Below are 27,939 nucleotides of genomic sequence, written 5' to 3'. Positions count from 1 at the left end.
AGAGTTTGAAGCATTCAGAAAATAAAAATAATAAAGAAAAGTCCAGGAACTATCCTTTTCGCTGGCGCGAAGTGAGGACTGCTGCAAACCGTCTTCCACTTCATCTTTCGAGCCGCTACTCTCACACCCAATTCTACCACGTGATTCTGGTTTAACGATGAAAAAATTGTTTACAAGCCTTGTTCATCAAGAATATAAAACATAAGACTAAACGGGTATTTGGCCCGCACACTGCTCTGAGCATCCACGATAATAGGACGGCAGAAAAAGGACAGAGGCGAATTACAGTGAAGGATATGTGACACAGAAAGATACAAGCCCTTCTCTGTCACGTGACTTTCTGTGTAAGCGTCTTTCTGAAACTGTCCTGAAAAGTTGCCGAGCTAACTATCGGGATCGCCGCCACTTACGGTTAGTCCAGCGAAGGAGACTTGCACGTAGGGGTCTATGAGCTCCCGCGTCTCGCCCGAGAACGCTCTCTTCACGTTGGCGACGAGGCCGGAGTTGACCCGTGGCAGACCGTCGGCCCGGTAGACGCGCACGATGAAGCGGGCGTGCTGGCGCTCCGCGGGAACGCCATCCGGCAGGAGCAGGTTGCTGATTGTTGGGGGTACGCGAGTCACCAGATTAGGCGCAGAGGAAAGTTCGACCCTTCAAACGGCGCATCATGCTTGATTTCGTAAAGTACTTGAGGTGCGCACGTATGAATGAGACGACGGGCTCTTAATATGAAAGCCACGAAGTATGACGATAGCTCTGTTCAGCAGAGGCTAAAAAAGTAAGAAAGAGAGCACCTGATTTCCTCTTAACGAACGATCACTCCGAGCATCGCAGTCACAAAGATTAAATTCGTTTTTCACGACGGCGTTTTCTCCTAAAACAATCACATCATTACTTTTTCTTGTCGGGTTCCCTGTAGAAGTAAAAGCTACTTCGCATTTGTATGGTAACTGTGCCATTTTATAATGCCGCTAACGATACGATTCGCGCAATAGGCTTCATGGATCCAAAGCCCCTTCTGGGTAGTTTTTTCATATTTACTGAAAGCTAGCAGATATATTCTCGCTATTAGGTTAACACAAACTATACTGGCATACGCGTCTGCGGACTATACAATCAAAGCTTTTCAACTGCTTGTTTTTTGTTTTTACTACCAGCGAAACGGGAGTCCTTCGGGTGTGCGGTATGCCAGAGTGGTTCTTTGCAAAGAATAAGGCTCATGGGCAGCTTGTAAACAGGCATAATGCGTTATAGTGGTCTCGGTTGATTGAACAGGTCGCTAACTAGCTATCTGCTTTGGCTTCGCGAACAGTATCTGCCAACTGCGTATAGGCCGCTCGAGGTATAAATATGCAAGAGTAGCTGCAATATCTGGCTCCGGAGTTCATACGAAGATTAACTATTTTCAGTTTCTTATTATTTTGAATCGTCTTTTGTCTCTATCCATCGTAATTTTTTCGAACAATCTTCTAATAGTTTCGCATTGAAATCTGCCAGACAAGAAGAGCCCAGTGATTGTGTAATTGAACTTTTGCAACGAAGCTTCCCGGAATGACGTTAATAAGTAATATTGTTCGCTCCTCGAAGACAGCTGCAAATTGGAGAGAAAAAATAAACAAGTACCCGTTAAAAATGGTGCGGCAAGACTGGCTCCCACCCGAGCCAAAGAGCTTCCGAGCAGAGCGCCTAGCACTATTTCTCGTTTGGGAACACAACCAAAACCAAGAGAAGTCGACAGGCTGGAACCATCAAGCTTAGAAGAGCTAAAGAGATACCGAGACTCCATTTTCTTTGAGATAATGAAGGCCTTCTCATTAAAGAAAAAAGCTACTTTCGGTGCATTCGTCTTTCACGCCTTTCGTCTTTGTAGGCAAAATTTTGGCTACGCATTGACCTTGCCACCATTATGCATGCTGTTTAGTTAGCTTGAGCTTAGAGCTAGCGGAAGTGGGCTTTTTTTAGCTACTGATGAGAAAGAAAACTGCAGGGCTTAACACTTATGACACTTCGGCTTTTTAAAAATCGTTAACAAAATTACTAGAATAATCTTCCGAAAGCGCTGATAATATGAAACAAAAAAGAATACAATTATGTGGCGATTACAAGAAGCAAATAAACGATTTCGAGAATTGAGGCGCCAGTGGTGTTGCATTCGTAGTTTTGACTTTTGTCCTTGTCATTTTTCGCAGTCCTAATTTCCTTCGAAATGAACCAACTAGCCCGCAAGGATGTTCTACTCATGCCGGTAACATAGTCGAACAGGGCGCCAGTTGAACGTCCAACGGTGGAAAAGTATCGCCGTCAAGCACGTGGGCCGCCCAAATGTCTATTTGAAATCACGTAAGTAAAAAAAAAATCTAGCTGCTACAGCAAATCAAGCTTAACCCTCGTTGTACAGCAACTTAAGCTTACCCCTCAATGTCGTCATCATCCGTTTCCTTTTTGGGTGCTGGCTGAGGATAAAGCAAAACATCGCTATGAACCACGGAAGTGCGTGTTTTAAAGCACATTGTTGCTGTTATCACTACGAGGAAGTAAATAAGTTTAAATCAGGGTTGCAGATTTACGAAAAATCTCACGTGGAGGTCTCTTTTACAAAATGAATTGCTTGCAAGAAGGGCGATCGGAATGCCACAATACCAACAAAAGTAGAGAACGTTTACGACTACCGGTTTTATAAGCCTAAATATGCTGCGGCATTAATTTTGGTTTGGATTATCATGTACCGCACATGTAGATCCCGCCCGCGCACGGACACACACACTCACACCCCTGAGCAACGTCGCCAGTCACGCAATGATGACAATAGCACAACAGAAGAGGATACTGCGCTAGAAAGTACAAAACAGCGCAAATGGAGTTTAAGCACAACCACTACAACTTTTAATTTATTTATTTATTTATTTACTTATTATTTCAACACTGCCTGTCTCAAGATGAAGCTGTATGTAGGAGACGGAGGCGTGAAGTACAGCCACAAGTAATACATGCCAAAAAAAGGCACAGCAAGACCACTTCCACAACTCGATACAAACGACCGAAAAAAATTCATGCGCGGATTGACTAAGTAGGATAACAAAATAGTGTAACAAGTAAGTTACATGTGGCTGAGTTCAAAGTGCTTAAAAGTACAACTGATGGCATTCAATGAATTATTTCGTAGTTGGGCTTTCCACAGCACTGGCTGGCAGCTCCTTCCATCACTGTTGCCAGTTCGATCACGAGGTTAACAACACTGAGACCTCATCGCAAGCAATTATAAATTTGTTATCGCTTTTGACAAAACTTATAGTAGTAGTATATATTTTTTTGCGTTTACCTCACAAAGTATTTTCAACTGTAGACAACTGTGCGTTTCATAGTGGTATGGTATAAAGGTTGACAGCCCAATTTTTTTGAGCTTACGGAACAATTACTGTGAGTTAGGAGGCATGCTAACCTTTATGGTGTCACCTTTACCAACGACAGATATGTCGCACTTGATGTAGCCCTTGGGACCCGCCGTCATGTCGTCCGGATCCGTGAGGACGGCCCACTTGTGAAAGAATTGGTGCTCTGAAATCCAGATGTTGGTTTAAATGCTAAACAGGTAAGCATGCCTCATTCAAAGCACCAGGACTAAAAAAATTTCGTTGGGCATTACAAGCACATAGGTTGTCGAAATCCTACTGCCTTTTAATTCTTGAACGAGAATTAAATTGCCTTGGATGAGAAGCAAAAGGGCACACAAAAATTGTTTACCTCTCGGGGTTTGCAAGAAAGAAAAAGCACGGTGTTTCCTTCATCTGAATATTTCTTCCACAAGTAGTAAAGTGAAAGATAACCTTTAGATTGATCCCCGTTTTCTTTTAACTTCGTAAGTGCTTATGAACATGTATTCTTTCATTTCACACACTATATTGTGCTAGGTTAGCGTTGTGACATGGTTTCGTTCATGCCGAGTTGACAACGGCCAGCTATTCCCGAAAAGCTGTGCTGTGGCAGTTGCATAAGAAGACATCGCTGGCGCGAATAAGGCAGCGCGTACAAAAAAGTCAAAAAGTAATAAACAATTAAAAATATTCTGTAAAAACTTCCGAATACATGTTGGAGCTCTGTGTGACCGTACACTAGAATAAATGCGAGAAAAACTTGAGAAGTGAATAGCAAGTATTTGCGGTGAATTGCCTCCTCACCCGGCTGGTTAAAGACAGTCCCAACGTCGAGCTTGAAAGTTCCGATCACTTTTCCAGAGCGTATAATGTTCCTGTTGTGTAATGCCTGCAAGAAGGCACTGCACTGATTAGGACCGAGCATTTCAACGTACGCAACGTCCGACGCTGTCATGTTCTAGTAGCATGTGACAGCAAAGAATAAAAAAATAAACGGCTCAAAAGGGGCCCTGCATTGAAGAACATATCTGTAATGTCCTTTAAATGCCGCACAACATTTTCGATAGCATGTAATTTTATTGTTCGGTCTTAGTGAGAAGTTTTAGTCAGACGCGTCACAACGAGAACGGCACGCGGTGCGGTAGTTTGTCGAGGCAGGTAACAGCTAAATAAATTTGGGAGCAGCTCGACAAAGGCCGAATAAATGGAATTGAGAGCTCGAAAAATTACATGGCGCAGTAAAGTCTACTTACGCGCTTTGAATCACATCGAAGCTTTAAAGCAACGTCTAAATGGTTGTGTGTGAGAAAAAGCCCTTACACGCCCTTAGGTGCCAACACTTTTTAGATTTGGCACAGCTATAAATGACAACCTGTTTTGCTCTTCCAGTTAACACAGGTGTGTGAAGAAATAGAAAGAGAAAAAAATTATGAGAAGGAAGGCAGAGGTGCTGGCCGGAAACAGATTTCTCCAGCTTGCCTCTCGCCGCGTGGAGTATTTAGGGATGGGAAAGAGAAGGGCCGTAATGGGCGACTCTAAAGACATCGAGAGGACGAGTTCAGGTCGGCAACAGGCTGTGACTATTTGCCGGCTTATACTCATAGCCCGCAGTAAAGTAGGAGTCGTGACGAGTCATGAAAATGACTTACCGTAAGCGTGACGATCTTGTCGAACAGCATTGACGGCGCAATGTGAAAGTCAAAGACGAAGTACTAAGGAGAAAACAACAGGGGCATAAATACCGATTAGTCGCAATATTACTATAGGCTTCAGCAAAGCTAAATATGGCCAACTCATGGAACCTGATGAAGGAAGCTTCGAGCCGCATGAATTTTTCGACTCCATAATTGTCAGTGTTTTGGTGAACCATCAAACGAGGGAAGAGGCTGGTTTTTCAAAAGACAGGAAGAGAACCAAACTGCAATTCTACATCAATCTACCTAAAAAATTCATGGAGGAACTCATCCACGATTGTTAAGCAATGAATAAAGGTCAGGGAAGATAGAAGTAAGCTTTCCTACTGCAACAATGCTCGGTTTCTTCCTTCAAATGACAAGAGAGAAAATTAACCTCGTTGTAGTAAGGACAGTTCGTCGATTCCTTCACGGAGGTGTACTTCTTCTGGTCGCCGACTTGCACGCATATAACGGGGTCCATGTTGAGACCAGCCAAGTGTCGACCTTCAATTATCGTCACGCAGACCTATATTCAAGGCCAGAACCAAGGAAGAAAAAAAGAAAACATCGAACTTTCAAAGATGCGCACATTCATTTCCTTGTAATAAAACTGTTATAAACATTTTAGATATTTATGCACGGTACGATAGGCATGGTGACGATCGCACATGTACAAGCATGAGGAGGGTAAAAGCTTCAAGTTAACCCCCATTTTAGCGATTTTGATTGACTAATCAGTGTCATCAGGCTCAACCAGAATGCGCCGTATAAAATTTGACACGAGATTAAAAAATTACGGCGCAACATCCTGCCTTTCACAACTAATTCTGGTGCCACGTACAGCAGAGCGTTTAGTTGCACTCGCGTCGAAGTTGGTCATAGCCTCATTCTCAATTTAGTCTTGGTATTTGTTTCAAGACTGAAAGGTTATGGGTGGGCTATTCGGTAGTTTCGGGCACAAAAATCGTTTGAAAGACAGCACTAAAGCAAGTTACAACGAGAGAAAAGAAACGGGCAAGGGTCATCGCTGCTCTGTTAAGTTGCCGCTGAAACTCCTGTGTTTCATCATTTACCTTAACTACACTAACTGGCACTGCATGGTAGGACTGAGAAATAATAACAGAATAACAACAATTCTCCTCAAAAGGATATGTGCAGGCCCGCTGCCGAGAAAAAGAAAACAAAGAACGCAATGGGAAAACGCAAGCATGTATCTTGAGACAAGCCAAGCAGTTTAGCAAAACATATCGAGTGACAAGGGCGTTCTTGTGTTCTTGTGCGCGCTCTAAAGCCTCGTGATTGTCCAATAGCGCATGTCATGGACAGAAATCAACACGTCACATCCTCGCGGTTTTCCAATAGCGCATGGCATGACCAAAATTCAACACAAAGCAGAGAGCACAATCACGTTACCAGAAATCTTGAAAACTGGTCTGGCTGTTACTAACAGCGCGCGCGCAAGTGCGTGCGGGCGTGCGCTCGCGCGTGTGCGTGTGCGTGCGTGTGTGTGTGCGCGTGCGCGCGCGCGTATGTGTGTGTGTGTGCGTGCGTGCGTGCGTGTGTGCGTGCGTGTGCGTGTGCGTGTGCGTGTGCGCGTGCGTGTGTGTGTGCGTGTGCGTGTGTGTGTGTGCGTGTGTGTGTGTGTGTGTGCGTGTGCGCGTGTGCGTGTGTGTGTGCGTGTATAGTAGTAGTAGTTCGAGGCCCGAACTAACACACATAACGCATACCCAAGACTACGAGATGATTTTTGTTGGCAATGCTGCCAGAGTAACGGGGCCAAAACCGTCGTTTCTTCCTACCTAGCGGAATATAAACCGCGGTTCCAGTTAATGCATGGTTTCCTGTAAAAGCACAGTGCAAGTGTAATACTCCTCATTTTAAGCATATTTGCAACATAACTGAAGATTTGAAAGGCTAAAAGTGACGTCAAAAAGATATTTGATTGCAGGGAATCATTTAGGCACGTTGGTAGACAAAAGCTTCTATAGATGGCGACATCGACACCAGCCATCGAGAGTAGCAACTGCTCAGGCGGCTGTCCTGCGGCCGTACTATTGGTGGAGTTGCACTGTTAGAGACGCTCCGCCCCATGTACCTTCCTTTTGACTGCCCAGAAAGGCTGTCTCTAAATTTAGCAGCAAAAATAAATCGAAGGAAAAAATATCCTCCCACCGGCAAGTTGAACACTGCTCTCTAGTTTCGTTCCGGTCGATCTGGTGGATTGTGTCACCGACACAGCCAATGTGAGGCAACTTAGACAGAATGTAGCATGATGTAGAGGTATGCAACAATAATTAGGCATTTCCTAGGACTCTCCTCCTGGCTACCGCAGATGGCCCACGAAGAAGCCATGTAGAACATTCACATCCTAAGCATAGCACGCCTAGTACTCTAGTGACCGTAAAAGCGGAAATGAGTTTTAGAAGAAAGGATTGATACTGTGCCCTTCGAAACCTCAAAAATGGTCTAGCTGAACTGAACGACAGTCTGGACTGAATTTTGCTAGCGGCCCGGGCATTCTACTATTATAAAGAACCTTTGACTGCTTCATTCGCGCCAAACTTTGTTTACGCGGGATTAATAGAAGCGCTTAGCCCTAGGGAAACGTAAAATAATAGTTGTTCAGTTCTTCATGAAGTAACTATGATTTACACAACGCCTATTTGGAAGTTCAGTAACAAAAAGAACGCAGGCAAAGACTCCTACATAATTTCCTTCAGAGAACTCACGAAAAAGCATTCCCTAACACACGCAGCTGTCAGTTGTTGCAACACACTACTTACCTGGAAATCTTGTGCCTTTAAAGCCGACGTCGCGGTAATGTCTTGTCTTAACTTTGGCCTGAGAATAAGAAAAAAAAAGCGAGTTAGGGATCTTTCAACCGCATTTCAATTCAAATTTGCTTCGAAATACTGTGCCTCTAATATGCTGCGCTTGTGTTGCAAAGCGCTTCCAACAAAAGTAAAAGTCTGGTCTGTACGTCTCCTTACTCGGGAATACACTTATTACTAATGAAGCCGTCTTTAAAGACCACCAGCTAAGCGAAGTCATACAGTTACAGAACTATAGTATAGCCAGCTCTCTGGTAGCGTTCGCTGTCAGCCACAAAAATCAGCACTTAAAAAATTATCCTCGGCAGTGGCCCAGTGGCTTCAACCTTCTGTTGCTGACCCCAAGGTCGCGTACAGGAATCTCGGCAGTGGCGGCCGCATTTCGCGGGAGAGAGTATTCAAAACCGGGTGTGTTGCGCGCCATCAGCACACTTAAAAGGCCTTAGGGGGTATAAACTAATCCCAACCCTAAAGTTACGGCATCCCTCATAGCCCTTGTGTTGCCTCGGGACGTTAAAAACTCTTACACCACATACCCCATCTTACTCACCTGCTTCGGTAGGCATAAATCATACTGCTAGAAAAACCTACCGCTGCTTCGCTGAAATAAATCAGCCCACAAAATGCAATGGCGCGGCTTCTCTTTGTCAAGCTCACAATATATATATATATATATATATATATATATATATATATTAGCAGACAAGTTAAAGGAAATGAGGGGCCCGTTTGACAAATTTATGAAGGGAGCCAACAGTCACCGTATATATATATATATATATATATATATATATACGCTGTTTGTCACGTTTAAATACGATAGCTGGTACGCTTCTCCCTGCGAGTGACATACTGTATAATACAGAGATGGTGATATATTGCCCTTCCGGCACCTGAATCGACGACACTTTTTTTCCGTAACCTTGCACGACACCGGAAGCAAACAGCAATGCTCACAACCGGAGATAAATCAGCCTGTCGCTAAAGCATTTGTTTCAGAAGTCAGCTCGAAACGCGGAAAAAAATAATGCGCGAATCGTTTACTTTAATTTATCTGTAATAATGCTGCCGTTACTTTAGGGCTATGTATGCATCTAACTGCTTTTGAAGAACTTTAGAAACAACGTCGTCTTTTGACTGCCTTTGGGATCTCGACGGTCTAAAGGGAAAAAAGTCTACTACATGTGCTAATAAAATAACATACCTCGACCATTTATTATTTTCTTTCAGTAAAATTACTTTTCTACTACAGTGGAGTCATTAGAAAAAACAACCACCGAATGTGGCTCTTGACTGAGTTGTTACGTTCTCATGTATCATTTTCTTCTTGCATGTGCCACCTCATTTCATTCATTCTTTCATACTTTTTTCCCGACTTACGTGTTATAGATTCTATTCGTTACCATTATATAGCAGCCCTCCCAGGCAACGCTCTCTCGAGATCACAGCTAGAGGCTGTGGGGCACTAGGCACCGCCATGACAATAGCAAGTGATTTGTGTTTAAAATTGAAAATTGGTTTTTGAGGAAACGACCTGGCGCAGTATCTGTCTCACATCTCGGCGGACACCCGAACTGCGCCGTAAGGGAAGGTATAAAGGAGAGAGCGAAAGAAGAAAGGAAGAAAGAGGTGCCGTAGTGGAGGACCCCGGAATAACTTCGACCACCTGGGGATCTTTAATGTGCACTGACATCGAACAGGTGCTGGAAGTGGTAAAGGAATGCGTCTACTTAGGGCAGGTAGTGACAGCTGATCCGGATCATGAGAGGGAAATAACTAGAGGGACAAGAATGCGGTGGAGCGCATATGGCAGGCTCTCTCAGATCTTGAATAGCAGCTCACCAGTATTCTTCAAAATAAAAGTGTACAACAGCTGTATCTTGCCAGCATTTACCTACGGAGCAGAAACGTGGAGGCTAACGAAAAGGGCTCAGCTTAAGGACAGCTCAGCGAGCCATGGAAAGGAGAATGATATGTGTAACGTTATGAGACCGAAAGCAGGCAGAGTGGGTGAGGGAACAAACGCAGGATAATGACACCCTAGTCGAAATCAAGAGGATGAAATGGGCTTGGGCAGGGCATTAGTGCGAAGGCAAGATAACCGCTGGTACTTGAGGGTAACGGAGTGGATTACAAGAGAAAGTAAGCGGAGCAGGGGCCGGCAGAAGGTTAGGTGGGCTGATGATACTAAGAAGTTTTCGGGAAATACAGTGGCCACAAGTGCCAACGGACAGGGTTAATTGGAGAGAAATGGGAGTGGCCTTTGCCCTGCAGTGGGCGTAGTCAGGCTGATGATGATGATAATCATGATTAAATGGCACAGCACACGGGCGCCTTTACGTTTCGCCTCCGTCGAAACGCGGCCGCCGTGGTAGGGTTCGAACCCGGGTACTCCGGATCGGTAGCCGAGCGCCCTAACCACTGAGCAACCGCGGCGGGTCTGATCTGTCTTCGACTTTGCTTTTTTTCACGTCTTCTGAAACATTTCTATGAAGCGAATTCTTAAGGCATCGTCCACAGGCACAGAATAGTTATATGCTTCCAAGGTTGCTCCTCCGTAAGTAAGGCTGCTGCTCCGCGTTGTGCCTTGTGCATTCTTCTCTTCGTCCCTCGTCGTTTTGCGCGGTTGCAATCTGCACTCCTCCGTATGTAACACAGCATATGCCGCGACCCCTTCGGAGAGTGTGAACGCCACGGGTCACTTGACTCGAAGTTGGATGCAGTTGGCACGCAAAAAAAAAAAATGTCGACGTGACTATGCCTCAAAAGAGCGCAGGAAATCCTTGCTTAAACTCGCGACTCCCGAACTAGGCATACGAGGTGGGACTGACGGGTGCTGAAGGTAGAAAGCCGAGAGGTTTAGGTTGAGAGATTCAGGAAGGCGCGCGAGCAGCTTCTGGGTACCTGGCGTCACCTAGCACAGTCTAGGTGATTTGTGCATGCTGACTGAAGGTTCGCGAGTTCCCGGTCGTGGAAACGGTAGTACGCTACACGGTATGTTGGTGTCTATTATAATGCAGGAAGTATAGCATAGAGGGTGAATGATCGGCTCGGGTTACCTCTTGTTTGCTTTGTTCTTGCATTTTCACTATACAGGAAAAGGCAGACCAGTGCAGTATCGCCAGTGGATCTAGGTGTCGTGGAAAATGCAACTGGAGTCGAAACTGCTACGGTGAAGCACCATGTTGCTGCCAGGGTAAGTGATTCGAGTTGTGACAATGAGGGGCAGGAGAGCATCGGAAGAGGGGCATGTCGGGACGCTGAGGAGATTCTCATATTTGACTAACGACTCGAAGATACGTGCCAGAAACGTTGAATTGGACAATCGCAATAGAGTGTCGGATAAGCCTAACCGTTGTCTCATAACACTGCAGCTGACGCCCATCGCCTTTCCGTATCTTAAAAAAATCATAAGATGTATGGATATAAAATTTTATTATGCCAGAGAGTTTGGACCCTTCAAGGGTTCAGGGCCACCGCACAGCCCTCACACTACGCGCATGTGTCCAGATCACGTAGGCCATGGCACTGAAAAAACGACATGAATGCACAAACGGGCCGGGCTGAGCGTGCAATCAGCATACCCAGCAATTTTGGACAAAGGCATTTTTTAACGGGAAAGTGTTGATGACAGCATTTTTTTCAAATATTGTAAGATTCACTATTACCAATCAATATGTCTGGAGATCTGCCCTAGGCAGGCTCGAATTTTTAAGCTATTAACTTTTTTGCTATGGTCAAAAACGTTTCCCGTTGGTTTCATGCGGCAGTATTTTACTTGACGTGAGCGATTGAACAATTTAAAAACAAAGAGTTTGCTGCACGTCGGAAGAATGGACCGTTTACCTTCAATATTTCTATCACAGTGCTTTAAAACGTTGAAATATTTAAAATTTTTGTCCAAGAATGCTGGTCTTTTATAGAGGAGCGCACCTGTGTGAACTTCGTATGCAACGAACAAAACAAATGAGGGACCATTACAATTGCCTTGAAGAAATTTCTGCGAGAAGAATAACTGCAGTGAGAGTAGCAATCTGGGGATTTGGCTGCTTTTTTAACGAGCGAAAGGTGCGTGACAGAGGAGGAGGGCACCAGACAAATTTCGAAGCCTGATAGAGTTAGCGATTGTGGTTTCTTCTCTGTCGCCCTTGTCTCTTGATTTGATTTTCCTTCCCAGCAATATCCATACACCACTGAGAGATTGCAACAAGCAATTGTTAACGCTGCATGTCTAAAAATTCTTGTCGGCCCTAAGTTTTTCGGCAAGCGTACAAAAGAGCTAACTTCAAACAATACTGACTCTCTGAAAGCTGCCTCAAGAAGTTCAGCTTCGTACATTCTTGTGTTTTTCGTAAACAGAGGAAAATAAATGTGCACGACTCAACGCTCTCTGAACAGTCGACCGGGGAAGAGGCTTCCGTAGGCATTCAACGTACGTCGGGCGAAGAGGAAGAAAGACTTACCTTGTGATGACGACAGGGGTGGTGATGGAATAGGGCGCTGTGTCCATGGCGAACGGCTCGTCGGCAAACATGGCGCTGTCGGCGCCTTCACCTCCCGACAGCAGGTACAAAGTCTGGTCGCTTAGCCGCCGGTGTAGCGACTGCGTAGAGCCTGGAAAGGGGCACAGGGCACCATGTTACGACAAGCGTAACACGACACAGCTGTGATCGCATGTCGCTCACAACATGCGACGGGGCAGTGCTGCGACCACAAGTTGGATTTAAAGGAACAATGACAGCCACTCAATCGATTTTTCATTCTCATAAAAAGTGCGTTGTTTTAGTCATAGTACCTATTTGGTTGTTCATGCAGCAGCAAATGAGGAATTTATTGCTGAGAAACTAGAATTTTAAAATAGAACATTCAGAAGTTCAGCCGATACAAGATTGAAATTCGTGACTTCAGAACAAAAATCGACTCCGTGATTGCTGTTTACAAGTGAATGGCGGCATAGACTAGCCAGAGATTCTCTGCGTAAAAGCTGTAATGCTGGCGTATCAGTTTATTTATGAAAATGAAATATGTCGGTAAAACCTTAATTTCATCTTTTGGCCTCTTCTAGTTTATAAAAACTCAGGTTTTAGTGAAGGTAATCTTTCCTTCAAACGCGGTGGTGATCCATTATTTCCAGCTTATCTGTTCTCAGTGTCTCTAGAACGGTAGTATTGATTAGTGCAAAGCTCTCAGCTATGCCTAATGGCACTTAATCGTCGTGTAGTTTTCACGTTTTGCCTTCCAATACTAGCCTCAATTCTCGTATTGAGGAACTCATAACCTTGCATTGGTACTTTAATATACAATCAGCGCCAAACGTTCACTGGATACACGTGTACCTGAAAAGAAAAATTCGAATCCGTCACTCAAGCCAATCGCCTAAAATGTCCGCAGGTTTCAGAAGACATACATGGCCCTCCCGCTAGCGTCAATACCGTGAAAATGGGTCCCCAGGCGGCGCTGCGGTATGTTAATTCCCGAGAGAACACATCCCATTAACTTTTATGGTCGATTGTAGACTCACATACGTTATGTTTGATGAAGAAAAACAAATAAAAAGAAGGTGGCTCTGCCCGCACAACCAACAGCATTCACGGTCAAAACTTCATGGAAAGAGGTTTCGACGAATCAATTTAATTTGTTTACATTAAATGCGCACTTACTAGGATTTATTGGTGACCTCTGTGATTAATCAGAGTTAGACCGTATATCTTAAATCTAGGACTTGAGCAAAAATGGCAATGAACTTGATTTTGTTCGAACCATTACGTCCCACAACTTTCCACTAGAGCCAGCGTAGTTATTTTATACCTTGTCAAAAATGTTCAAACATAAGTTTGATACCTTGTTCACAGCGCTCATAAAGTAATTGGACTTTTGTTCAGCTGAGATGAGGTCCAATAATTCTTCCAACACACAAGTGCAGCTCCAGCGCCAACGAGTGTGAACCTTCTCTGCGTATCAGTTCTGCTTTGCTTGCGTCTAATTTGGGCCTAAGTTCGTACAAACCTTCAAGTAAGAAGTCAATTGGATAGAAAAAAGTATTTTTAATGAGTGTCCTGATAAAAGTAGTCTGTTGACATCCTATAGACTTCTTATAGACTCTATTGGCTTGGTGTAGATATTTCTTTTTGTGTGTCCATTGTCTAAAGACTGTGTGTAGGCAAAAGCCTACCAAACGTGCATGGCCCCAAATCTATTGATTGCATGTAGACTGTCTATAGGATTTGTATTGTCCACAGACTATTCTCTAGGGTTTCTTTACAGATAGTCTATAGTATTTATAGACAGATGTCTATGCAAAGTCTATAGACTATGTAAAGAAATTTTTGTAAGAGTTGGTTTAACGATAATTTACTTGTTGTCACCACCAACAGGAAGGGAGTTGCTGACAGCAGTTCGCTACTATGACTTTGAACCTACGCCAGACAGAAGACACATAAAAGACCGTGGCTATAAATACTTTAAAAGAACTAAAGCAGAGGGTTACCATTAAAAGCGGGTCACATCTGTAATCCTATTTCCTTTTTTGGTGTTGTTTCTGAAGGACAAGTTAGAAATTGCATTTGAGGTTTCTGCCACGAATTCTTCTTTTCAAGCAGCCCACAATAAAAATAGCCTCTCCAAATAGTCAGCAGCCGACAACGTCACCTTGGGACAGTAAAGCGACCTGGTGGCCCTTTCTGTAACATACATTTCCTACACCTACCTCCGTCGTATCTCGTCCCTTCGCAAGTGCTCTGCCTAATTGCTCGTGGTGGCCGGAAGGTGCCTTTCTGCGGAATGGAATAAGTCCGCACGACGATTTCCTCATCGCTAATAGACTCGCTTATGGCACGTAACGAGCAGGAGGCCAAGGAGAGGACGGCAGTGTTCGCGACGAAAGGAAGGCACTTGCAGATCTCCTTCTTCTCGCTGCCCGGAAGAACAGCGTAATTGGTCAATAAGCATTCCTCCTATGTTACCACGTAACACCTCCTTTATGTCCGGGTACTTCTGCACCCATAACTCGTAATTACAAGAACCTGCCCGACAACAACGTAGCATCAACGTCATCCTATCCAGATGAGCGCAACTATGATGCAGTTCGCTTCATCGGGCGTCAAATGCTAATGGCGCTAGCCACATTTCCTGCCTGAAAGTGGACAGAAACATAATATTAGTTCCCAACAATATTGCAAAAACTGTTAGTGCAATCTATTTCCAAAGCGTTTAATAGTCTTGCATTTAAATAAACCTAAGTGCAGAGTCAATTTCTCAGTTGTACCGCATTTACGCATGAACTCTTGCGGGCTTCAAAGCCGCCACATTTTGGCAGAAACAAAATGAAAAATTAATTTGAGTTCCACTGCTAAACGTCCAAACTGGAATAATTACCACAACGTGATAACAAATATTTATGTGGGAGCTTGTGTAGGCTTTGATAACCACGATTCATCACAAAGAGAGTACACAGACACAGAACGCTGGAACGTAGTCAACACGCTGTGCCCTGTCGGTGTTTGGAGAATAACCCATAATTGTTTAATAAAGTGCCCTCGTTCTCTCTAAATAACTTGGGCCTTTGTTGGTCCGTAATTTTTGTCGTTTATTTGAGTCTCCCGTGTAATACAGTAAGCCTAACATAAAGTATACGTAGACACATTTCCGATGTCCTGTTTTCTTCCGAAACCTCATTACGGATCAGTCGTTTACGACACCCCCAAAACGATGAAAACGTGGAATTGCGTGCACAGAAACACGAGCACGAAGCTTTGCGATTGTTTTAGCTCCTTATGCGGAAAGTGTGCAGTTCGATCCACAGTTTGCCGGATACTCATTGGTGGTACAGGGGGTGCAACCTTTCCTATGGCTTAGCGCTACGTTTCTGTGGGGATAATTGCTTGAAAAATTGGTGTGTGACCACGCCTTGTCTGCACCAAAAAATGCCTTGTGCGATGGCGCTATTCGACCAAACCTGTCCTTACAACTTATCATAATCTTAATAAAAGGATTTGTTTTACACTTTAGTTGTAATAAGTTCCTGAAGAACATTATTCCGCTCAAGAGGTAATGGCTTCTGTCTGTGTATTGAACTCCAATTAAACTTTTGAACCTTTTCTGGCGGCAGTAAATATCACCGTTAGACCAGCGATGCATCAAGGGTCTATGATGAGCCAATCTCAGGTGCGGCAACGAGATAAACTGAAGCGGAAGTGTACAAGGAAGGAGGACGATGGCATCATGAGAGAATGGCACTACTTCCTTACTACAGTCTGTCGCCGCTGTTCCTCCGTAGTTATGGCGCTGAGCTGCTGACCCGAAAGACGTGGGTTCGATCCCGGCAGTGGTGATTGCATGTCGACGGAGGCACAATGCTTGAGGCCTGTGTACTGTGCAATGTCAGAGCGCGTTAAGAACCCCAGGCGGTGGCAATTATCCGCGACCCTCAACTACAGCGCCCCTCTTAGCCTGAGTAGCTTTGAGACGTTAAACTCCACACGCCATAAACCATCGCTCTCGACTTATAGGGTGGGCTCAACGCGCATGGCCTCCTTAGGCGCCTTTTCAAATTATTATCGGCCTGTTGAATATCCGCAGGAATTAGCGCACTCGCGTGCACTTACCGTAGTGGACGCCATCTTCGGCGTCTTTTAGCCTCACCCGTTCTTCGGCTTCGCCTGCCGGACGCTGTTTGGCAATCTTTAGCGCCACGGCCAAGGTCTTCATCGCCGCAGGGAGCGACCTGCGAGCAAGCGAAGGATAGAAGCGAGGCCTTAATCAGTCGCAGTGGCGTGCATCGGTCGCTTCTACGTCTGGAGGCTACTAAGCATGAATCCAGGAAGTTTTCGATCCCAGCCACGACGTTTTGAAAACAAGAGTACTTAAAGAGATGCAAGACCAAAACTTTTCCGCTACACTTTTTGGTGTGTTCCTGAGTTTAACTGCTAGAACTGATGAGTCCAGGAAGTTTTCGATCCCAGCCACGGCGTTTTGAAAACAAGAGTACTTAAAAAGATGCAAGACCAAAATTTTTCCGCCACATTTTTTGGTGCGTTCCTGAGTTCAACTGCTAGAAGTGATGAATGATGCGCGTTATCACAAAACGAATGGGTTGCCACAGGTTGCTTCAATGATTCCATTTGGCTCAGCGCCGCAAAACTGCGAGCGTAACGTCATAGCACCTGCGCTGCTTCTATAAGATTCAAGCCTCTCCTCGAAGGTGGTTGTGGGAGTTGGTTATATGTCTTCCGGCACAGTTCGCTGAACTCTGCTTTTCCATAGTCGACCTCCTTCCTGAAGGTCTCCGCAAGGCAAAATAAAATGCTGAGGAAAAAAAATACAACCAATAAATATAAAAAATTTCTGATGAACTCCACACGGCGATCAGGAGCTGCATTTCTTGCTCCGTGTCGACGAATGCGCATTCCACTGATCGATCTGGATCTTGTTCGCGAGTCATAGTGGTCGTTTCGGAGCAGCTCACAATGCGGTGGAGTGCTCTGCGTTGATGCACCAAGGAGAGGCGGATTTAATCGAAGCTCCAAGGGTGCAGTGTCGTTGTCACTACTGACGAGGCCGTGCCTCTGTCTTTAGCACCGTTTGAAACACTGCCGGTTAATACAGGCCGCTTGTGTGAATTTTTGACGCCGCCGTCAAATTGACGAGTAGAGCTTCTCAGCTCGATAAAATTTTGAAATCGGTTTTAAAAAATTTGTTACCATCGCCAATTCCGATGGCAAGATGTATATTTCCTTATAGTTATTAACAAAATATTAGTTCATTTAATCGCCTCGCAAAGGGTCGGAAAATAACCATTAACTTAGCTAGTCCGAGGCAGCTCTGTATTTATATGTTGCACTCATTCTCGGTGGTTTGCCCTGGTTGTCGATGACCTTTTCGCATGAAAAAATGTTGCGCACCTCATAAGCTAAGTGCAAACTGCGACTCCACTGTGTCAACATCAAGCAAAAATGTGCGGGAGATGCTAGGCCAACTCCCGGAACTGGATGCGGCGCCGGTTGGGCTTCCAGTGGTGTCCCTGCCGGAGCATGTTCGCGTTTCACTGGTCGATCCCAATCGAGTCGCGCTGTAACAAGTCCGTTCGCGCTGAGAAAAATCAGTACTCCGCTGCAAATCGACTAGCGGAATTCAGCAGTGTTTAGTTGACGTCTATTTTTAGTTATTAGATTTTTAGTTCAAGTCTAGTGCTGTTTTATTGCATAAACTTTTTAGCTGCGTTGCGCGCAAGAGATACATAGTCCGAAAAAGACAAGTGTGTGCAGTCCGCGCATCTGTACTGGCGGGAAAGCCTCGATCGGTTTCCCTCCGCTTTCTTTGCGGCGTGCACATTTCTTTCTTTAAATCACTATAAAATGTAAGTGGCCTCAGAGCTCATCGTTATCACATTAACCAGGCGTTTGGATTCTAGAATACCTATATCGAAATATCTATATAGTCTTATTTGGCTGTCTTGCTCTCATCTCCCTCGAAAAAAGGCGTCTTTAGCACGTGCCTCACAACCTTGCTCCCTGCAAGGCGAAAAAAGCAGGACACTGCGTTGGCTAGCCGTGATACTAGCAATGCTATGCTCATGACTTATGTCAGGCTCCGGTGATGAAGCGCCTGTTTTAGTTTCAATGTGTGCTGTAGGGAGAATACGTGCGATATTTATGGAATGAAGACAGGCGCTAGTGATAGTAGACGCGCCTAAAACCAGCAAACTGCGCGTGTTAAGGAGCGTCAAAAAGGTGAAAGCATATTGATAAAAATATTGGGAGAATAACGTCGGTCATGTTACGTTATTAACGGCAATGATTGAATGATTGAATTAATGAATGAGAAAATATTTGCATGTAGATTGTCCGCAGATAGTAAAATTTGAATCTTTCAATTTGTATACACCCCGAACTGTACGCAGAAAATTTTGTTATCAGATGGATATTACGTTCGTTTTCACCATATTTTAACTGAGCCAAGTAATCATCGTTGCAAACGCTGGAAACCAAGTAGTCAATCTTCTATGCGGCCACGGAGGTAGTATTTTTATTGAGGAGAAATGCAAAGATATGCATGTAAATTACAGTGCATGGTACAAAATCCCAGGTAGTAAACACCAACCAGAAGCCCCCTACAGAGACGTGTGTCGTAACTTGAAACTTGTGTGTGATACATAAAATAAAATATTAAACAATAATTTAAGCGTTCTCATTGACAACAGTTTTATATCTGAGTACCCAGCGCTCCACGTGCGAATGCGGATTTCCGTTCTGAAGATTAACACTCTGAAGAAAGTCATGGCTGCAGGAAGTGTTCACGCCGACAGAAAGTAAAAGAGATTGTATTTTGTATCAGAGTTCTGACTACATTGTAAAATAAATGTACACGAAAAGAAAAAAAAAACGTGTTCAAACGCATTTCTGGCTTCAATCCTTGTGGAAATTGTCTTATCAGTAATCAGAGCTGCAACGAATAATGCCAATGTCCTGCCACAGTCAAGAGCTCGTACTAACATGCTGTCAGCAACAAGTATAATAACGAAAATTCGTTAGGGAAATCCTTGAGAAAAGCAGCATTTCTCTTATCCACTTTTGTTTCAGAAGATCTGGAGTACAAACATTGTCTAACTGAGAATGAAATAATGTTTGCATTTCATTTTTTTATTTTCTGCCGTACAGCTAAGTCAATAATTTGATGGAGCATTACTCTCTACAAAGGCCTCGAAGAGTACGCCGTACGCTTATTAAAGTGGTGTTATGAAAACAACTGTAATTCGTTTTTCTCTGAATCAGTTGACAAATAAAGTATGGCTAGCAGCCATTGAGATGTTCTTTGGCGTTGCCTTTGTTTTTTCTTCTATTTTTATAGTAGAGCTAGGTGCAGGGCTTCATGGATCGCGGATCTCCGCGAAACTGGTGAATTATTGAAACACTTGCTTCGTACCCACATTGTTCGGGTCGCCAGATCGGGCGTGTGGCCGGCACCGTTGTCAAAGCCGCGAGGTACGTGCGGATTCTGTCGTCACCGACTGCCGTAACTTGTTGTTCGGACCTTCTGCGACAACCTCTTCGAGATCTTCCCAGAACAGAGCGAAGGCCGTGTTTTTGTGTGCAGCTGGAAAAACCCAGTCGTTAAGCGTGCCCGGGCGGACCGCAATTGGAAGTTCCGTGTGTTTCCTTCTGAGCAACTGCGAGTATCGTTGGGACCCCCATATAATCTCAGTAGCAATCGTCGAGCTTCGGAAGAACGGCATGTTCCTTTCTAGGGGTTACGGTTTAAAAACTTGAAACTTGCTGAGTCTTAATTCCGGGGCTAGCGCAGCACTGGTTGCGAGGCGGCGGACAAGAGTCTGCGTGCCATTCGGTGGCTCATCAGACGACGGTGGAACAAGGCGTGCCTGTGTCCCACCACGTAGAGTCTTGGACAAAAGACTTAAGGCCACAGCGTTCAGCTACAGCGAAGTGAATGTTCCTAGAATGATCCGTGTAGCGAATCGTTCAAAACTCAAGTCAAGCAGGAATTTTCTCAGCCGCGAGAAGAAACCTTCTGTGATTATTTCAAGGTCATTCGGCATTTAATAGTGCCGTGATGGCTCTGCTATGCGGTTGAAGCGAAATGCCTTTGACCTTAAGACTCTTGACCATGACTGTACATTCCGCCCACTGCGGATGTGCTGAAAGGCCTTGCAGCGTAGGTTCTTCATGATTTTATCTTTAAAGATGAGGGATCCAGCGAGCAGGTGTATCTGCCCCTTAAAGTTGTATGTGCGTTCGGTTCGATTGCCATCTTGTGTGCTGCTGCTCGCGCCGAGCTGTTGACCGACTCATTTCCTACAATGCCTTCGTGTGCAGGTACCCAGGAAAGCGTAGTATCAACCGTTAGTTTGAGTTGCAGTTCCGAAAACGTAAGTAATAGATCTTCAACTATGGTAGGGTAAGCTGACGGGCTCGCCCTCATTCGTATGAATGAGGAATGAAAGCATTCCAATCTTTGATAATGCAGGGAATGAATTATCTCACAAAATGTTAAGTATTGCAGATGGTACGTTTATCATAGTGCCGCCAATATTTGCAGTGTTTGTTCGTTTTTCAAATCTGCCGCGACACCACCTTATCGCTTTGTTTGCGACGCAAGACGCGACTAGATTTATCTCGATTGATCGCAGCCAGGCAAAGCTGATTCTACGTTGTTCCGGAATGTTCTAGTAACTTTGCGCCCTTTATCTCGAATGTTCGCTATCAGCTTTAAATTGAGCACGGCCGACAGCGGCGGGCATTCTGTTCGACGACCGCCGAGCACGCTTGTCGCTTCGCCGCCGCCGAGTGATTCAGTCCATTTTGGGTGCAAGTCAGCCCAATAAACAGTTCTTTTAGAAGACCGTTTCGTCCGTCTTCATCGCTGCTTCGACTGCCGTCACCACTACGTGACATCTGGTGGAGGTGCTGGGTAGCCTTCCATGTTCCGGACGCCCCCTTCAAGTCGTGAAGCCAGCCCTGAGCGCTTCGCACCCGAGTACGAGCCAGCAGCTCAGCGAGCCAGCCGACGTCTCCAGGGAGAGGAGCCTGAGTTCGGGAAATTGCCGGACCGCACAAGACAGCGAAAAGACGCGGCTACGAGCACCACAACCTCGCCGAAGATGTCGACACCGATCATACTGCAGCAGCCGCGGGTGCCGCCAACTTTCAATGGATCCCTAGGCGAAGACCCTGAAGAATGGTTGGATCAATTTGAGCGCGTGGCATCATTCAACAAGTGGGATGATGCGGCAAAAATTGGACAGGTGTTCTTCTCATTGGATGGCTCCGCACGCACGTGGTACGAAAACTACGAGTCGTCCCTTACGACATGGGAGCTATTCAAGAGAGAACTATTGAAGGTATTCACCAGTGTCGTGAGGAAAGAAAGAGCCGAACGACTCCTCGAGTCCAGGATCCAGCTTCCGAATGAGCCCGTCCGCGGTTACGTCGAGGAGATGAAGCGCCTGTTTCGCCGCGCCGACCCCGGGATGACCGAGGAAAAGAAAGTCCAGTTTTTAATGCGCGGCGTAAAAGAACAACTCTTTGCAAGCCTCGTCCGCCAGCCGCCAAAAACAGTCGAGGAATTCATGCAAGAAGCCTGCACGATTGAGAAGACCCTCGACGTCCGGGCTCGGCAGTACAATCGTCCTTCCTCTGCCTGTGCAATCCGTTCGGACACGCCGGCCACCACCAGCGACAGCTTGCGGGAAGTTATCCGCGAAATCGTCCGAGAAGAGCTACGCCGATTACTGCCACCCTCCCCGCAGCCACAAGCAGCGACTCTGATGGACGTGGTACGGGAAGAAGTGCAACAGGCACTTGGCACCCCGACGGCCGCAGAACCCCAGGCCATGACCTACGCCGCTGCAGTAAGGACTGCCCAGCCCCAACGACAACCCCCACGTCCTCCCCGAGATGAGCCACTTGTTCCACAACGCCGCCTCCCAGCCCCCGCCTGCCCAGCCTATGACCGGCGCTCAAGCCCCAGGAAATGCGACGCCTGGAGGACTTCCGACAACCGGCCGTTGTGCTTCCATTGCGGTGAGGCCGGCCATATTCTTCGTCACTGCCCGTACCGACGTATCGGTCTTCGAGGATTTGCCGTTAACGCCCCACGACCACGCTTCGGACAACGTCCGCACGAAATCGACGAGTACCTGCGTCGAGAAGAGTACACGCCGAACCGCTTTTCGCGCTCACCATCGCCGTCAACCTCGCGCTTTGCGTCGCCACGCCGCAGCTACGCAGCCGCGGTACGAGGAAGGTCGCCCAGCCCCCGGAGGGGAAACTAAAGGCAGCAACCTCTGGAGGTGAGGTTGCTCCCGAGCTAAACGCCGAAGATCCTCCACCGACCACGCCCCATGAAGACGCTGCACCCGCGACGCCGCATGAAGAACCGACACTCGCTGCTCCGACGCCGCACACAATGAGAACCTCGACCACGACGCAAGCTACCTTGAAATCGACGCCGCCACCCAGAGGAGCTTCGACCACACGCCCAACCCGTGACTCGCATACGCGACGAAGCCGTGACCCGACGCCGAGAGCGACATGCAATGCAAGAGCCAGGACCTCCGACCTAGAAGTGACTATCGACGGCCGGAAAGTTACCGCTCTAGTCGACACAGGAGCCGATTACTCGGTGATGAATGGAACATTCTCTGCGCAGCTCAGAAAAGTCACAACGGCTTGGGACGGCCCACAAATTCGCACCGCTGGGGGCCACCTCATTACGCCGTCAGGACGATGCACAGCGCGAGTGACTGTCAAAGGACATACGTATCCTGCGACCTTTGTTGTGCTACCGCAATGCTCCCGCGAAGTGATCTTGGGTATGGATTTCCTTAATGAGCATCAGGCGATCATCGACCTGCGATCCAAGCTGATCACGCTTTCGACGGACGAAGCCATCGCTTCGATGAAAACTCGGGAAAATCACGTTGCCCTAAGTGTCCCGGAGGAAGAAGTGAGCGTCCCACCCCGTTCAAGCGTTATCGTGACCGTAGGCGCCACGAAAGCCATAAACACTGAAGCCATCATCGAGGGGAACATGCAGTTGCTACTAGACCGAGGAATCAGCATCGCAAGAGGCATCGCACATTTCCGCAATGGCCAGGCCGAAGTACTGCTGACTAACTTCAGCGAAGAATACCGCATATTAACAGAGGAACGACGATTGCTTTCTACGACGAAATATCTGACGTACGAGATTCCTTCGCCCTCTCCGACCCCTCCGCAGAAGATCCTCCTGACCAAGAGAACTCGCCCACTTTCGACATCAACCCAGCCCTGCACCGGAACAGACAAGACCAGATCCGCAATCTGCTTCAAAATTACAGTGAGTGCTTTTCGACATCGCCGAAGGTGCGACAGACGCCAATTGCCAAGCATCGCATTATAACGGATCAACACGTCCGACCTCTCCGTCAAAGCCCCTACCGTGTGTATCCGCGAGAACGACAAGCCATCCGGGACCAAGTCGAAGAAATGCTTCGCGACGACGTCATCCAGCCTTCAAACAGCCCATGGGCGGCACCGGTTGTTCTAGTGAGAAAGAAAGACGGCGCACTTCGATTCTACGTGGATTACCGCCGCTTGAACAACATAACAAAGAAGGACGTCTACCCCCTCCCCCGCATCGACGACACACTGGACCGCCTCTGCAACGCCAAATATTTCTCATCGATGGACCTCAAGAGCGGCTACTGGCAAATTGAGGTCGACGAAAGAGATCGCGAGAAGACAGCATTCATAACTCCGGATGGGCTGTTTGAGTTCAAGGTGATGCCCTTTGGTCTCTGTTCCGCACCAGCGACGTTTCAGCGAGTAATGGATACAGTGCTGGCAGGCCTGAAGTGGCAGATTTGTCTGGTATATTTAGATGACGTCGTTGTCTTCGCCTCGAACTTTGAAGAGCACCTCAAAAGACTTCGAACAGTACTAGACGCAATCAAGTCGTCTGGCCTAACCTTGAAAGCAGAGAAATGCCACTTTGCCTACGAAGAGCTGCTGTTTCTAGGCCATATCGTTAGCAAGGAAGGAGTACGCCCAGACCCGCAGAAAACAGCTGCTATTGAACAGTTTCAACCGCCGGCCGATAAAAAAGCAGTGCGCAGATTTCTCGGACTATGCGCATATTATCGACGATTTGTGAAAAACTTTTCGCGCATCGCCGAGCCCCTGACCCAACTGACGAAGGCAGACGTGCCGTTTAAATGGGAAGCGCCGCAAGCAGAAGCCTTCAAGGAACTTCAGCGTCGTTTACAGTCCCCATCGATCCTTGCGCATTTTGATGAAAACGCCGATACTAAAGTTCATACCGACGCAAGCAGCGTGGGACTAGGCGCCGTTCTCGTTCAAAAAAGTGACGGGCTGGAGAAGGTCATCGCATACGCTAGCCGTTCCCTTTCCAAGGCCGAGGCTAACTATTCGACAACTGAGAAGGAGTGCCTTGCCATCATCTGGGCTACGTCGAAATTCCGCCCCTACCTCTACGGACGGCCGTTCAAGGTGGTCAGCGACCACCACGCGCTCTGCTGGCTTGCCAATTTGAAGGATCCCTCTGGCCGACTCGCTCGATGGAGTCTGCGTCTCCAGGAGTTTGACGTCACCGTCGTTTACAAGTCCGGACGCAAGCACACTGACGCCGATTGCCTCTCACGAGCCCCTGTAGATGCACCGCCGCTGGACGACGATGAGGACGTCTTCCTGGGACCCATCAGCGCAAGCTCTTTTGCTCAGCAGCAACGCTCGGACCCCAACCTAAAAGGCCTCATCGAGTACCTGGAAGGCAAGGTTTCTTCACCCCCCGCTTCATTCAAGCGAGGACTGTCTTCTTTCTGTGTGCAGAATGAGGTCCTTGTGAAGAAGAACTTTACAGCGAACAAAACAGCCTACCTCCTTGTTGTACCTACTTGTCTCCGCGAAGAAGTTCTACAGGCTTCACACGACGAGCCGACAGCTGGACATCTCGGGTTTACTCGCACCCTCCACCGCATTCAAGACAAGTATTACTGGCCCCGACTGTCTGCCGATGTCGCACACTATGTGAAAACATGCCGAGATTGTCAGCGACGAAAGACTCCTCCCACACGACCAGCAGGATTTCTGAACCCCATTGAACCTCCCTCAAGACCCTTTCAGCAGATTGGCATGGACTTGCTTGGCCCTTTTCCAACGTCAACATCTGGAAATAAGTGGATCATCATAGCGACCGACTACCTGACCCGCTATGCCGAGGCGAAAGCCCTACCGAACGGAACAGCAGCAGAAGTGGCCAAATTTTTTGTGGAGTGCATTCTTCTTCGACACGGCGCCCCCGATGTGCTCATCACGGACAGAGGAACAGCATTTACGGCGGAACTCACGCAAGCCATCCTGTGCTACAGCCAAACCAGCCACCGGAGGACAACTGCATACCATCCGCAGACCAACGGACTGACCGAGCGCCTGAACAAAACCATCGCCGATATGCTCGCTATGTATGTCGATGCCGAACATAAAACCTGGGATGTCATCCTGCCTTACGTCGTCTTCGCCTACAACACCGCAGTGCAGGAGACCACCCAGATGACGCCTTTTAGGCTCGTCCATGGCAGGGATGCCACGACCACGCTAGACGCCATGCTGCCCAACGTTACAGAAGAGAACGTCGACGTTGCCGCCTACCTTCAACGCGCAGAAGAAGCTCGAAGGCTTGCCCGATTACGGATCAAAGATCAGCAGCGGTCCGACGCCAGACGCTACAACCTACGAAGACGCAACGCTGAATACAAGCCAGGAGACCAAGTCTGGGTGTGGACACCCATTCGCCGCCGTGGATTGAGTGAAAAGCTTTTGCGCCGCTATTTCGGCCCGTACAAGGCTCTTCGTCGGCTGGGTGAACTGCATTATGAAGTCATCCCTGACGCAATGACTGCATCCCAGCGACGCCGCGTACGACCAGAAGTTGTCCATGTGGTCCGTCTGAAGCCGTATTATGCGCGCTAAAGGCCGCTGCATTTCCATTCTCTATTTTCGCAAGATCCGTTTTTTTCTCCCTTACTAGTCGCATTATTTGTTTTAACGCATCGGGTCGATGCTTCTTGGAGAGGGGAGTAATGCCGCCAATATTTGCAGTGTTTGTTCGTTTTTCAAATCTGCCGCGACACCACCTTATCGCTTTGTTTGCGACGCAAGACGCGACTAGATTTATCTCGATTGATCGCAGCCAGGCAAAGCTGATTCTACGTTGTTCCGGAATGTTCTAGTAACTTTGCGCCCTTTATCTCGAATGTTCGCTATCAGCTTTAAATTGAGCACGGCCGACAGCGGCGGGCATTCTGTTCGACGACCGCCGAGCTCGCTTGTCGCTTCGCCGCCGCCGAGTGATTCAGTCCATTTTGGGTGCAAGTCAGCCCAATAAACAGTTCTTTTAGAAGACCGTTTCTTCCGTCTTCATCGCTGCTTCGACTGCCGTCACCACTACGTGACAATAGCATGGGTAATAACGACGCGGAAGGTTGGTCGTCGCGGACTAAAAAAATCCTTATGATTAAGTAGATGATGATAAAACTTACGAAAAAGAGTTAAACGGGCTATCCTCAGATGGTTTACTAAGTCTTCAAACGGAGCGCGATTATTTAGTAGCGTCGCACTGGAGTGGTGTGAATAATTTTAAATGGTGAAACGCAGAGCACGGTTCTCTAAGACTTCGATGTAATTAAGTACGGCTGCACAGGATCCCAATTAGCTGACCAAAATTCGAATTTTAGTCGCATTAGTTTTACGCGTGCTAGTCGTTTTAAATTGATGGAGGCCGGTTTAAGGCAATACTTTAGGAAGCCCAGGGAAGGGTTAGCAGAAGTCAGAGCTAGATTAAAGTGACGGTTAATGTGAAGGGGAACACCAAGGTACTTATGTGATGTATAAACGCTACTGTCAAGAATTTATGGGTCTGCAAGGACAACATATGCACGCCACAAGTAGAGATTTGAAATGTATATACCCAATGCACACCGTATGCGCATGAGCTGTAGGTACCACAACACACCAAGTTGCGCAGCAGAGGCCACCAGGAACGCTTTGGAATGCAGGTTGTGAAGATGGAGATTATGACGAAGGGGGCTGGATTCTAAACCATACACTAGTGTTAAAATGCGTACTGTCCATCAAGAGACAAAATAACGTACACTTCTCACAAGCTTCTACGTAGATTCCTGAACAGCGATAATTTCTCTCGGTATGTGGAAGCAACAAGGCGGAACACCATGTTTAGTTCAAAGCAAGTGTCCACGCATTTTTTTATTTTTATATTTTGCTCGGTACCACAGCATCAAGTGACGTCAGCTCTCTGGGCAAATATGTTGCGTTCTTAAATCACAACTATTGACTCTACTTGCTGGCTTCGCTTCTGACTTTCTTCGTTTGAAACGAGCGAAGCCCAGACGCACACATATCCATTAGCGAGATTATGAGGGGCATCTGGTCGGAACGGCGAGGCCCAGACCGCCAAGTGAACCAGCGGTTATGGCAACCGAGCAGCGCCATTGGATGGCGCGGTAATAAATTTTGGAAATGACCTGCAAGT

General features: G+C 46.8%; 1 protein-coding gene across 1 annotated transcript in view; it reads right to left on the bottom strand.

Annotated features, from left to right (window-relative positions):
- Positions 1-27,939, bottom strand: part of mfr (ferlin family C2 domain-containing myoferlin misfire) — a 321,798-nt gene that overhangs the window by 68,573 nt on the left and 225,286 nt on the right. The window contains exons 6-14 of the mRNA XM_077639248.1: positions 16,482-16,600; positions 12,342-12,492; positions 7,831-7,888; positions 5,442-5,573; positions 5,021-5,083; positions 4,176-4,260; positions 3,440-3,555; positions 2,413-2,453; positions 411-597 (exon numbers count right to left, since the gene is read on the bottom strand). Coding sequence (XP_077495374.1) covers positions 411-597; positions 2,413-2,453; positions 3,440-3,555; positions 4,176-4,260; positions 5,021-5,083; positions 5,442-5,573; positions 7,831-7,888; positions 12,342-12,492; positions 16,482-16,600 — 952 coding nt within the window. The remainder of the gene's footprint in view (positions 1-410; positions 598-2,412; positions 2,454-3,439; positions 3,556-4,175; positions 4,261-5,020; positions 5,084-5,441; positions 5,574-7,830; positions 7,889-12,341; positions 12,493-16,481; positions 16,601-27,939) is intronic.

Source organism: Amblyomma americanum, chromosome 10 (genome assembly GCF_052857255.1).
Source record: "Amblyomma americanum isolate KBUSLIRL-KWMA chromosome 10, ASM5285725v1, whole genome shotgun sequence".
Taxonomy (NCBI): Eukaryota; Metazoa; Arthropoda; class Arachnida; order Ixodida; family Ixodidae; genus Amblyomma; species Amblyomma americanum.
Note: the sequence above shows the minus strand (reverse complement) of the source record. Positions and strands in the feature narration are given on the sequence as shown.